This window comes from Oncorhynchus mykiss, chromosome 20, assembly GCF_013265735.2.
Source record: "Oncorhynchus mykiss isolate Arlee chromosome 20, USDA_OmykA_1.1, whole genome shotgun sequence".
Classification (NCBI taxonomy): domain Eukaryota; kingdom Metazoa; phylum Chordata; class Actinopteri; order Salmoniformes; family Salmonidae; genus Oncorhynchus; species Oncorhynchus mykiss.
In genome coordinates this window covers 11,484,880-11,498,487 of record NC_048584.1, presented here as the reverse complement: position 1 = coordinate 11,498,487, position 13,608 = coordinate 11,484,880, and the positions used below count along the sequence as shown (strand labels likewise).

The window sequence follows — 13,608 nt, the reverse complement described above, 5'->3', positions numbered from 1 at the left end:
GTTTAAGCCACTGAGCCTTTAGAGCCGTTTGGAATCCATACAAGCACACAATCTTCTCTACACCTTTTCTCAGAAGTCATTTTCTATACATGCATGCCATGCACTATTACATGCCCACCCATAGACAAACATGGATGCATATAATTGATGCTCTTCCTACTTTCCTGGCCAGGGTACATGATGGTTGTCGAATGTACGCGTATATTTAAGGTTGGTTAGAAGTAGAGGAGACGTATTTTACTAAGAGAAGCTCTATTTTGCACAGTGCGTGTTACACTTAATGAGCCTTTTTGTATGTGTGCTTTTCTGCGTGTGTCGGTGCCTTTTTCGGGACAGTAATTGAGTGTATGTGTGATTTGCTTGAGAGCAGTTTGATTTAGAGCTCAACTGACGACCAAGGAGGGCGATAAAGCGGAATTGGACATAAGGGAGGGAGGAGGGGGAGTTCAGGCAGTAGTAGATTCTATGAAGATGGTGGTAATCAGATCTCCATTCTCTGCTTTTCTTTCTGAGTTTGAAGCTTGTTTATCATTTCCTGTTTCTGTGTTGCTCTGTCAGCCTACTCCCATTCCCGTCCTATAAGCAACTCTCACATGCCCATATCGGGACTTTCCTCTGTCCCAGTCATATGGACTCATCTCTATTTCTCCTACCTTGTCTTCCTCTCTCTCTTGCTCTTCAACTGTCTCTCTCTTCCTCTCTCCAGCGCTCTCTCTCCATCTCCCTCTGAATGAATGTGACGGTGGTTAACTAATAAAGTCACAGCTGAAACCATCCTCTCTTGAGTCCTTGTGCTTCATGTGTCTGTGTGCCTGTCCATCACGACACCAAACATACCGATTGGCCAGAGGACCAGACGAGGCCTGCCCCAACAGCATGGACTCAGCCTCCCTGCCTGCTTCCATCACACCCTCAACATGCTGTGTGTATGTGCATGTATGTGTGTTTTTTGTTTTGTTAGGTGTTGTGTTTATACTTATATTCAGTTTGTGTGTGAGAGAAAGCACTGCTACTACGTCTCCCCATAACCATCTTATTCAGAAAGTCGTCTATAAAACACGCGTTTTTCTCAAACTGACTGCTCTCAACTCGGACGGAAGCTAGATGTGTTAGCAGATCAGTAGTTGCACAGCTATTATTGGTGGGCTACAGTTAGTTTCGAAGCCTTCAGGTAAATTCCGCCTTAAGAGATTAAACGATACCAGGAAACTGCACCGCTTGCAACAGGCACCGGTAAAGAAACTGATGTTCACACCTTTAGTCTCTGAACATGTCTCCATATTCTTGACTGAATGACAGTACAGCTGCTTTGTTTGTCACTGGCGGTGTGGTTGGTCAGTAGATGAGCTGCTGTTTGGTGATTGGTCTAGATATGTTGCGGGTGTCGGAGGGGCAAGTCGGGCGACCACCTAGAATCCGGACTGCCCAGAGGAGCACCCTGGCCAGCGTCTTGCAGTTTCTGGGTAACACACACACACACCGACTCACAATACCTAAATGATGGAGCAAATACGTCCCACGGCGTGTTCCTATGACATGAAGTAATCTGTAAGGAATGACATACTCCTATGATAACAAGAAAATAGTTGGTAATATGGGTGTCAAATCTGTGATGTAATGTGTTCCAGAGTCCCGCCCCGCGATACACGCGCCCCGTTCTCACCGAACCCTCGGCTTGCAAGCCCCTCCCCCACGCCGCCTCCTCTCTTCTCTCCCTTACGGTCCCCACGGCCTTCTGGGTAAACGCAGCTTCCACCACCACACCAGAGCCGAGCCGGAGAAACGCCCAGGTACACACTCACACACTTACACGCACACAAACAATCGCACACACTCCTATTCATCTCTATCGTTTTGTCTCCTGTGTCCTTCTGTAGAAAACCCAGGGCAGACAACAGGACCAGTGGTGAGTAACAGTCTTTCTTTTACGTAACACTTTACATACTGTAGGTGGCGCTCCTACTTGACTTCATTGCAGACTCATCCCAGATCTCAAAACACCTGGAAAGGTTTTTAATATATCTGCTAATCACATCATATGACATACCAATCTGCCCAATTGCTGCCAAGTTGATGACGAAGCAACTCAACCATTGGTTGATGATGCAATGCAACGCCTGCAATGTCGTCGGGCAGCAATTCAACCACAGACTTCAAATACAGCCATTTAAGGTTGTCTCCGCAATATTACATAATTTAACATGGCAGTTTTTTCTTGGATGATTATGAGGTGCTTGTATTTGATTGGCTCATTCTAATTGTTTATGATTGGTTCTTCCCAGCACAACGGCCGCAGCAGTGGTGGCGGAGGGACCAGGGGCAGTGCTAGGGGCGGAGTCATGATTAGGAAGCGACGCCCAAACTTGATCGATGCCCCTGACGACAGCTTTTTCGTCGTCTCCCGGGAGACCAGGTAGGCATGGCCTCTGATTGGCTGCTGGGCTAATGATACGTTAGACTGTCTTATATGTGATTAGAGCGTGACGGCTGATTATGCCTGGGACTGACAGCTGATTGGGTTGAAGAAGCCATGTCCTGACAAGCTTCGACAACCATGACTCACCGAGCACAGAAATAGAATAATAGAGATCAGGACGTAGAAATGAAATGAATAAACAGGCCACTGCTGAGGGTTGAGATGCATCAGAAGTTGAGTCTGGGTCAAAATGGGTCAAATTGGTCTGTAGATGCACACTAGGAAATGAGGGTTCCTCAAGGGTTCTTTGGGAAGGGTGATGGTTCTATGTGGAACCATACTGACCCAAAGCACCCTTGGAGCTCTTCAATGGTTCTTTGCACTTCAAAAAAGGGTTCTTTCCTCTTTTAGTGATAATTCAAATGTAGGGGTGGCGGCTCATTCAAATATTTTGGGTCGAGGTTTGCGCACACAGCTATTTTTGTGCAACCGTGAGTGAGTGTCATTACAGTTTATCTAATCTGTTATGTTATGCTATTTCATTTTGACTTATGACTATGGCCAATGATGGTGTCGTGTGAAAGACTCACGTAAAACTCACGGTTGACTACATCAGTAGTTCTCAATTCTCTCCTCAGGGACCCCCAGCCGTTCCAGAGCTAGCTCACCTAATTCAACTTGTTCAAACACACAATAATAAAATGTATGGAATTTTAACAATTTAATATGGCTAATAAACCAGAATTAAAACCCTGCATGGTTCTACAAAAAAAAGTTTGTATTGAGAAAGGTTCTTTATAGAACCGTTCTCCATAAAGGTTTTATAAAGAACCATAAAAAGGGTTATTTTTAGCTCCCAAAAGGGTTGTACCCATAGCGGAACCCTTTTTTAGTGCTCTACAGAACCTTTTTCAATTGTTCTTTATAGAACCTTAGGAAAGGGTTCTTTATAGCACCATACAGGTTCCATTTAGAACCTTACGAGCGGGGTTCTTTATAGAACCTTCAAAAACCTTCCGCTTGGTTACAAGCCAAAGAACCCTTAGTTGCCACTATATAGAACCATTTGTTTTTAGTGTGTGGTCTATGGAAATGGTTTTGCTATGCATCAACTTTTAAGGGATAGTTAGTTGAACATCCTTTACAGGGGATCATAACTGTAGGGTAGACAGGGCTGAGACTGAGGCCACTGCCAAGCTGATGAATGGGACTCCACAGGTAACCAAATAGGCTCATCTCATACAAAACACACTCACATAATGTTATGTATCTTAATGTACACACACACACACACCTGGGCCCGTATGCAAAAAGTATCTCAGAATAGAAGTGCTGATTCAGGATCAGTTCCATATAACGGTGTTACGACCTCAAATGCAAAATCCTACTCTCTTAGGAAGAAAAGGGTTCCAAAAGGGTTCTTCGGCTGTCCCCATAGGATAACCCTTTTGGATTTCATGTAGAACCATCTGTGGAAAGGGTTCTACATCGAACCAAAAAGAGTTCTACCTGAAACCAAAAAGGGATCTTCAAAGGGTTCTCCTATGGGGACAGCCAAAGAACCCTTTTAGGTTGTAGATAGCACCTTTTTTACTAAGAGTGTACATTAGCACTCCTGCTCTGAGACTCTTTGGGAATACAGGCCCTGACCTCTCGTGCCCTGTTGCATCGTGGGTCGGCGTGTGTTTCCCTTCGTGTCAGTGACTGGCTGCTTGTTTCATTTCAGTGCTGCAGCCGTTACACACCTGTTCACGGTAAGCCCCCCCCCCCACACACACACACACACACACTCACGTACATACGCACGTGCAAGCACACACATAAACACGTGACCTGGGTTACCTGTGGAGTCTGTTTCTCACTTGTGGATCGTACAGTCCAGTCAACGGGATAATGCACTCACACACAGACAGGCACACACACAAACAGACACACACACTCACTGTGTCCATTAAAAATTGCCAACCGCATAACCCCCCTTGTTCCCTGGATGAAGGGTTATTTTAGTCTAACTGTCTGAAATTGACCAGGCTTCAGTGGAAATATCATTACTGCACCACTGGAGCATCCACTCACATGCCACTGTTTGTGTGTGTATATGTGTGTGTGTGTGTGTGTGTATGTGCGCCAGAATACTTCCTCTTCCCAGAATCACAGCTGGAATATGCTAATGAGTCTCATCTGATTGGCTGACACTAACGACAGATGATGGAGATGCTCTATGCTTTATTAGACCCAATTAGAGCTCAGGTAGAGGTCAGGCTGGTGGTTTGTGTGTGTATGTGTGTGTGTGTGAGAGATTACATATGCCCGATATTTCTAAACAGGTAGAGATTAGTCTCCCAAGGGCCGGCAGACAGCTTGTCTCCCACAATGACAGTGTTCCAATTTACAGGTGTGCCAAGGTTCATGCGTAGGTTGGGCAAGGCAGAAATGGACATACATCCGTTCTGAGCCTTATGCCTTATACATCCCCACCGGACACAACATTTGTAACTAGCCCGATGGAGCTTGCAGACAATATTTGTATTTCCCAAGTAACTAGTTTGCATGCACCATGACAGCTAACGTTAGGGTAACTAGCTTACAACCAATATAATAAGCCTAACTACTGTATGTGCACCCGCGTTGTGTCTACCTCTGTCATGTTTCCGAGATCATCATTGTTCAAGAGCAAGAATTACCATTCACATTTTTTTTCTTCTCCCCTTTCGAAGTTACCGAGAAAATCCCCCATATTCCCCAGACCTAATGCTGTTGCTCTAGGTCTGGGATTTTCGAGACTATGAAAGAATATATTCAGTAAAAGACTGTGTGTGTGGAACACATGCATTTTCCATGACTCTGTGACTGGTCCTGCCTCACTAGATGGAGTGATCGATATTACTGATTATATCACAGAGAAATTCTCTAATAAACACTCAGACATTCACCAGACAGCGCTGCCCTCAGGACCCATATCTCTCTTCATCTCCCTCTCTCTTTCCTTGATGCAGTAAAACACAATGGACAACACAATCTAATATGCACGCACACACTCACACATAGTGCCTATATTAGCCTAATTAAATCCCAGCGTGCGCTGTACTGAAGGAAATTGATACATTTTTCTGTTCAGAGAAATGATGAACAACCCTGAGAGACCGAGAGAGATAGAGAGAAATGCTGTAGTAATAGACTCCCTGCAACAACTGCCCTTTACTTCATGTATCCTTCTCTGTGTCTCTTTCAATGTTTTGGCAGAATAAAAGGTTAGAGTGAGACGTGTGTTCTAACGTTCTGTTGAGTTCCCCTCTGATGTCATATCCTGTCCTCTCTGATGTCATGTCCTGTCTCTCCAGGAGGGCCAGGCGGCTGCTGTCACGGTCCCAGCTGAGGCGCGCCTGTCGGCAGCCCTGTGAGCAGATCACCCTGCGCAAGGCCTCCCAGGCACTATCGCAGGGGCCGCTCCTCGCCCCTCCACACCCCCACCCCAGCCTCAGGATGAGGGGACCCATCGTTATCCACGACTGACCACTGACCTCTGACCCTATCTCTCTGCCATGTTTGTCACCTGCCTATGCTCTACATGCAAGACCCCAACCCTAGTTTCACCTGGCCCCCAACCCCCGCCCTGCCCATCGCCCACTTAAAAAAAATATTGTGAACCTCCCCACCCTACGGAGTCTGACCCTTCACCTCGGGAGGAAGTGATGTGCTGTGTTGCCGTGGGGACAGACAGAAAGTGGTTCCCCCCTGTACAGATTAAACTTCCCTGGGACAGAAACCAGTGTGTGCGTGTGAGAATTGATGTGTTTAAGCACGAGTGTGCACGCGCAAGGATATGAGCGTGTGCACGAGTGTGTGAACTTGATGTTTTTTCTTCTTCTGTACCTGCTACATGCCAGTGAGTGGGGGTTGTGAGATATATATATATATATATATATATACACAGTGCATTCGGAAAGTATTCAGACCCCTCGTTTTTCCACATTTTGTTACGTTACAGCCTTATTCTAAAATAGATTAAATAAATACAAATCCTCATCAGTCTACACACAATACCCCATAATGACACAGTGAAAACCATTTTTTTTAAAGTGTACATTTATTACAAATAAAAACAGAAATATCTTATTTACATAAATACTCAGACCCTTTGCTATGAGACTCGAAATTGAGCTCAGGTGCATCCTGTTTCTATTGATCATCCTTGAGATGTTTCTACAACTTGATTGGGGTCCACCTGTGGTAAATTAAATTGATTGGACACTATTTGGCAAGGCACACACCTGTCTGTATAAGGTCCCACAGTTGACAGTGCATGTCAGAGCAAAAACCAAGCCGTGACGTCAAAGGAATTGTCCGTAGAGCTCAGAGACAAGATTGTGTCGAGGCACAGAACTTGGGAAGGGTACCAAAATATTTCTGCAGCACTGAATGTCCCCAAGAACACAGTGGTCTCCATCATTCTTAAATGGAAGAAGTTTGGAACCACCAAGACTCTACCTAGAGCTGGCTGCACGGCCAAACTGAGCAATCAGGGTAGAAGGGCCTTGGTCATGGAGGTGACCAAGAACCCGATGGTCACTCTGACAGAGCTCCAGAGTTCCTCTGTGGAGATGGGAGAACCTTCCAGAAGGACAACCATCGCTGCAGCACTCCTTTATTCACAAATTTGTATAAGCCATTTCTCAGTAAATGGCACATGACAGCCCGCTCGGAGTTTGCCAAAAGGCATCTAAAGGACTCTAAATGACCAAAAGGCATCTAAATGACAAACGAGATTCACTGGTCAGATTAAACTAAGATTGAACTCTTTGGCCTGAATTCCAAGCATCATGTCTGGAAGAAACCTGGCCACCACCCCTACAGGGAAGCATGGTGGTGGCAGGATCATGCTGTGGGGATATTTTTCAGCAGCAGGGACTGGGAGACTAGTCAGGATCAAGGGAAAGATGAACAGAGCAAAGTACAGAGAGATAATTGATTATAACCTGCTCCAGAGCGCTCAGGACCTCAGACTGGTGCGGAGGTTCACCTTCCAACAGGACAATGACCCTAAGCACATATCCAAGGCAATGCAGTAGTGGCTTTGGGACAAGTCTCTGAATGTCCTTGAGTGGCCCAGCCAGAGCCCAGACTTAAACCAGATTGAACATCTCTGGAGAGACCTGAAAATAGCTGTGCAGCGACACTCCCCATCCAACCTGACAGAGCTTGAGAAGATCTGCAGAGAAGAATGGGAGAAACTCCCCAAATACAGGTGTGCCAAGCTTGTAGCGTCATACCCAAGAAGACTTGAGGCTTGTAATCGCTGCCAAAGGTGCTTCAACAAAGTACTGAGTAAAGGGTCTGAATACCTAAGTAAATGTAATATTTGATAAAATATCTAAATACCTGCTTTTGCTTTGTCATCATGGGGTATTGTGTGTAGATTGATGAGGGGGGAAAAGTATTTAATCCATTATAGAATAAGACGGTAATGTAACAAAATGTGGAAATAGTCAAGGGGTCTGAATACTTTCCGAATGCATGTATACATACAGTGCCCTCCATAATTATTGGGACAGTAAAGCATTTTTTATTCTTGAAATCAAACAAGGACTATGAGGTTAAAGTGCAGACTGTCAGCTTTAATTTGAGGGTATTTTCATCCATATCGGATGTAAATACCCTCAAAGAATTACAGCACTTTTTCTACATTTTGTACATCCCCCATTTTAGGGGAGAAAAAGTATTGGGACACATTCACTGATATGTGTATTAAAATATTCAAAAGTTAAGTATTTGGTCCCATATACTCATAGCTCGCAATGACTATATGAAGCTTGTGACTCTACACATTTGTTGGATGCATTTTCTGTTTGTTTTGGCTGCGTTTCAGATGATTTTGTCCCCAATATAAATGAATAGTAAATAATGTATTGTGTCCTTTTGGAGTCACTTTTATTGTAAATAAGAATAGAATATGTTTCTTAAACACTTCTACATGAATGTGGATGCTGCCATAAACTGACCTTCTCACTCATTATTATTCACGAATGTGTCACAAGCTAGATGTAATGCTTTGAATATGGGACCAAATACTGCACTTTTTACTACTTTAATATACATAAGTGAAGTTGTCCCAATACTTTTGGTCCCCTATAGTGGGGGGATTATGTACAAAAAGTGCTGTAATTTCAACAACAAAAAAGCACAAATATCACCCCCCCAAGACATGCTTACCTCTCACCATTACAATAACAGGTGAGGCATTTTTTTGTGGCCGGGGGGGGATGATATTTGTGCATCTGTAACTTTCTCACTCATCATTATTCATGATTCATTCAGGATGATCCGTAATCATGGTAGCATCCACATTCATACAGAAGTGTTTAGAAACATATTCTATTCTTATTTCTATTCAATAAAAGTGACTCCAAAATGACACAATACATTATTTACCATTGGGAGCAAAATACACAACCAAAACAAACAGCAAATGCATCCAACAGATTTGTAGTCACAAGCTTGATGAGTCATTGTGTGCTATGAGTATGGGACCAAATATTTCACTTTTTACTACTTTAATACACAAAGTGAATTTGTCCCAATACTTTTGTTCCCCTAAAATGGGTGGACTATGTACAAGAAGTGCTGTCATTTCTAAATGGTTAACCCGATATGGAAGAAAATACCCTCTAATTAAAGCTGACAGTCTGCACTTTAACCTCATGGTCATTGATTGATTTTTGAGTGTAGAGCCAAAAGAAGAAAAAATGCTTCACTGTCCCAATAATTACGGAGGGCACTGTATATACTGTATAGCTCTCCTTCGTGTGTCAGAGAGATCTAACCAGATATCAACTAACCAAATCGGATCAACTAGATTTAAAGGGATGGTTTGATCACAAACTAAATGGTTAAAGGGATTGCTATCATTTAAAAGGATAGCTGCATCATTCTGTAGCCTACAGTTCCATGACACTGCAAACCTCTGAGGCAACAACATAGATATACGCTCCTCTCCCTCAGAGTCATTGTATATTACTATACCCATTGCCACACTGTACAGTCTAGCCACTCTATTTCTATGCTCTACCTAAGCCCTGCTCTAGGTAGAACGCTTCCTCTTTGCTCAACAGAACCTGGGACTGTCATGACAGATCTAATCTGATTTGGCACCCTATTCTACTTTTGGCCAGAGCCGTCTGGTGCACTAGGGAATAGGGTGACTTTTAGGACATGTCTCCTGCAGCAGCATGCCTCTGAGGTCAAACCTCCTGATCAGCTGATCTTTGATTACTTCTCCACTATGTTTATGTTGGTGTTCCTGTACGTCACGTGTTCCTGTACGTCACGTGATTAAAAACAAAACACATTACAGATTTTTCTCTACTCGCCTCCTTTATGTTTCCTCGTCTCCTTTCCGTGTCTCTTTGTGTCCTTTCCTTCAGAGAGCCTGACGGTTGAATTCATTCAACTGTTCTATTCCCAGGGGTCAGTGTGTGTGTGTGTGTGCAAATTTCGGAACATATTGTACATTTTGCAAATTCGTTACATATTGTACAAATTGTAATTAGTAACATATCATAAAAAATGAATGATAAATGAATACATACTATACGAAACGTAACATATTATATACTATATTAGACTGTCTCGGATTTACTACACAATAATAAGAAATGCTCTGAGACCACATTTGCCACAGGGATGTGTGTGTGAGTGTTGGTCTGTGTGCCTGTGTGTTTATTTGTGGGTGTGAGAGAGTGAGAGAGAGAGAGAGAGAGAGAGAGAGACAGAGAGAAATGGTGGGCAGAGAGTGTTTGTGTCTGACTAACTCCATTGTGACGGCCAGTGAAAGCTATAGACTACACAATGGGACACAGAGAGTTGGCCTACAATACATTATCTATTTTTCACAGAGGAATTTCAATAAGAACCTCACAACCACAGATGAATAAGGGAAATACGGTTAGCTATGAGAATAATCTTTGCCCCAGGATACTTGCAAATAAACTATAGCCTAATACAATACACATAATTCACTCTGTCTCTACAGTCTGTTTAGTGTGTGTTGGCCTTGTGGTGATGGTTGGTCTCAGGGAGGAAGGCCCAAGGATGGGAGCAATGAGAACTAATTCAAGTCTGCGCCTCAGGTGTCAAGTTGGTCCCTGTTATTCCACAGATACTGAGATATTTAGGAAGAATATTTCGAATATTATTAGCCAATTGTTCATGTTTGTAACCTTTATTTTCCATTAGCCTCATATGTTATCTGACCCAACATTCTCCTGTATCCTCCTCTTTTTTCATTTTTCCTCTCCTCCCCTCCCTGCCAGTGATTTCACTGCATACCGTCGTAGTCAGTTATTGTCAGCCACACAATTAGCTGCAAGCTACTCGGTTGGATGTAGAAAAAAGGAAAAAAGAAAAAGTCGTCTCCCTAATGAACAAACATGACATTCTTAAACGGTATTCCTAGTCGGCAACATCGGGGCTCCAGTGGCGCAATCGGTTAGCGCGCGGTACTTATACAGCAGTATTTCAGTTGAGCTATGCCGAGGTTGTGAGTTCGAGCCTCACCTGGAGCAGAGAATTTTTAACTGATCCCGCTTGACCGAACGGCGGAGAAAACAAATAAATACACAACCAATTATTTATATATACACAGGATCAATGACCAGGTGTGCTGTTTTGAAGTCACCTAGCCTCCATCTTGGAACTCCCCAAGGAGTTGAGAAAAATATTTTGGGAACTATAGAAAAGCATTTATTAATGTCTACATTCATTTTTTCCACGTTTATGATATTACAGACACTTTAATGCTTACATTAAAAATAATATTATGTGAGCTAAACATAGACATAAAACATATATAAAACCATTTTCCTTAAATCATACTATTTCTAATGTTACTGTGGCCACTACCACAAAATAATACCTAAATACATGTAATTGTGTCCTTGAAACATTTAATTGTATATTTATTGCGCAATACTGCAGATTTCCATTCATTCCTATGGAGATTGCTTCTTCTGAGCAGGGCTCTCTAATCGTGTTCAGCTAAGTACCCTCTTACATGTTTTCGCTCCAACCTCAGCTGTAACTAACCTGGTTAAGTTGATCAACCAGCTAATTATTAGAATCAGTTGCGCTAGATACATTTTGGAATGAAAATCTGTTGGTTGCTCTCCAGGAACCGGGTTGGGGAGCCTGGGAAGTGCTAATATGGCCGACCAGTGGCTTCAAAGTCTCTCATTGGCCAACACATACCATTAGCAATTCAGGGTTTATTGGTGCTTTCGATACAACTGGAAACTCGGGGGAAAAAAATGGGTCAAATCATGATGTCAGCGATCTTGAGGTCGTATGGCGGATCTGAGAAAGATGTTTTTTTCGACTTGAAATTCCGAGTTGGGTGACCATTCAAAAATATTTTTCCCAGGCAGAATTATTTTTCCCCCAGTTGTTTTGAACGAGGCATAATACATAATTGATAACAATGGTGTCATCTCTGTATTTATGATGTTTTCAATGCCGAGTTCAAAACAACTTGGAACTCGGAAATCTCTGACTTCCGACTTCAGTGCACTCAAGACAATATTGTGAACGAGCTGCAACGATGAAAAATAGTTTTTTACGTTCATCCAAGTCAGAATTCTAACTCGAGAACTCGGGCCTCTAGAGCTCCGACTTTCCGACCTGAGGATAACTGATTTTATGATTTGACCTCGTATTTTCCGAGTTCCCACAAGACAGCTGGGAACTCCGGAAAAAATGAGGTCAAATCATTACATCAGTGATTTTCAGTTCGGAAAATTGGAGCTCTCGAAAGATGCCCAACATTTTGCGTTGTGCGTGTTCAAGTAGTGCTTTAATAGCTGCTCAAGAGTACACCCTACTGGTAAACAAGCAACTGACTAGCAGAGGGTCTCTCTACCCGTTGGAAATATGTTAAAAGGTTTACTTAAAAGGTTGAAAGGAAACATTGTTTTGCTGTTGCAGATGTTAGATGTTTCCATTGTGCATCTGTCGTAATGAAAGTACTGTATGAAACGACTGTTTCATAATCATAACAATGCAAAATGCGTGTGATCTGTACTTCTCCACCAGAGGGAAGCATATATCACAACCAGCCCCAACCCAGTCTTCCCAAATCTTTGTTTTGTCCCTTTGCCACGGTATAGTAGCATCTTATTACATGCTACTTACATCTTATTTTAAATCAAATCAAATTTTATTGGTCATATACACGTGATTAGCAGATGTTATTGCAGGTGTAGCAAAATGCTTGTGCTTCTAGCTCCGCCAGTGCAGTAATATCTAACAAGTAATATCTAACAAATTACACAACATATACCCAATACACACAAATCTAAGTAGCAATGAATTAAGACTATATACATATATGGACGAGCCTACTCATTCAAGGGGTTTTCTTTATTTTCACTATTTTCTACATTGTAGAATAATAGTGAAGACATCAACACATATGGAATCATGTAGTAACCAAAAAAAAAAGTTAAACAAATCATAATATACTTCAGATTTTTGATTCTTCAAAGTAGCCACCATTTGCCTTGATGACAGTTTTGCACACTCTTGGCACCGCCCACCACTAGAGGGATATCTTCAACCACCAACTTACCATCCTGAGACAAGGCCGAGTATAGCCCACAAAGATCTCCGCCACGGCACAACCCAAGGGATGTTTTTTTTAAGTCAGTTAATTCGGGTAGTTAATTGAAATTCAATTGATGAAATGAAAACTGACCAGTAATTTCTATGAATACATTTAAATTAATGAATTAAAGACTCAGACTTTTGTGTTTCCATGGCTGAGGCCAGGGCCACCCAAAAAAGATTGGAGCCAGGTGAGGGCAGGTTGCAATGTAAAGCTTGCAGAACATTGTTTAAAGGGGCTAGCCACCAAGTAACTGTTAGACCTTTTACATATTTGTGACATTTCTATTATCAATGTTTCATTGTGCAAATATGTCAAATCAAATGTCAAATCAAATATGTGTATAAGTGTGTGTGTGTGTGTGTGTGTGTGTGTGTGTGTGTGTGTGTGTGTGTGTGTGTGTGTGTGTGTGTGTGTGCACGCACATGTGTGTGTGTAAACTCTGTAAAATGTGTTAACTGGGAATGAACAAGAATAATATTGTAGTAATGATGTGACATAGATATCTGATATCTGGACTGAACATGAGACTGTACAT

At 42.6% G+C, this 13,608-nt stretch overlaps 1 protein-coding gene and 1 non-coding gene across 3 annotated transcripts; both read left to right on the top strand.

The window, feature by feature from the left end:
* The first annotated feature begins 99 nt into the window (after positions 1–99).
* Positions 100–6,435, top strand: LOC110498966 (metastasis-associated protein MTA1). 2 transcript variants are annotated; one of them, XM_036955770.1, is made up of 6 exons: positions 100–1,463; positions 1,629–1,790; positions 1,878–1,906; positions 2,283–2,413; positions 4,143–4,170; positions 5,758–6,435. In XM_036955770.1, the coding sequence occupies exons 1-6, from the start codon at positions 1,343–1,345 to the stop codon at positions 5,815–5,817; spliced, it is 531 nt and encodes a 176-aa protein (XP_036811665.1). In that variant the 5' UTR covers positions 100–1,342; the 3' UTR covers positions 5,818–6,435. The 2 variants fall into 2 exon arrangements, with proteins under 2 accessions (XP_036811665.1, XP_021431381.1); XM_021575706.2 differs by lacking the exon at positions 4,143–4,170.
* A 4,447-nt stretch (positions 6,436–10,882) lies between these two features.
* Positions 10,883–10,977, top strand: trnai-uau. The gene is made up of 2 exons: positions 10,883–10,920; positions 10,942–10,977. It is a non-coding gene; the product is annotated as a tRNA-Ile (tRNA).
* Positions 10,978–13,608: the final 2,631 nt, after the last annotated feature.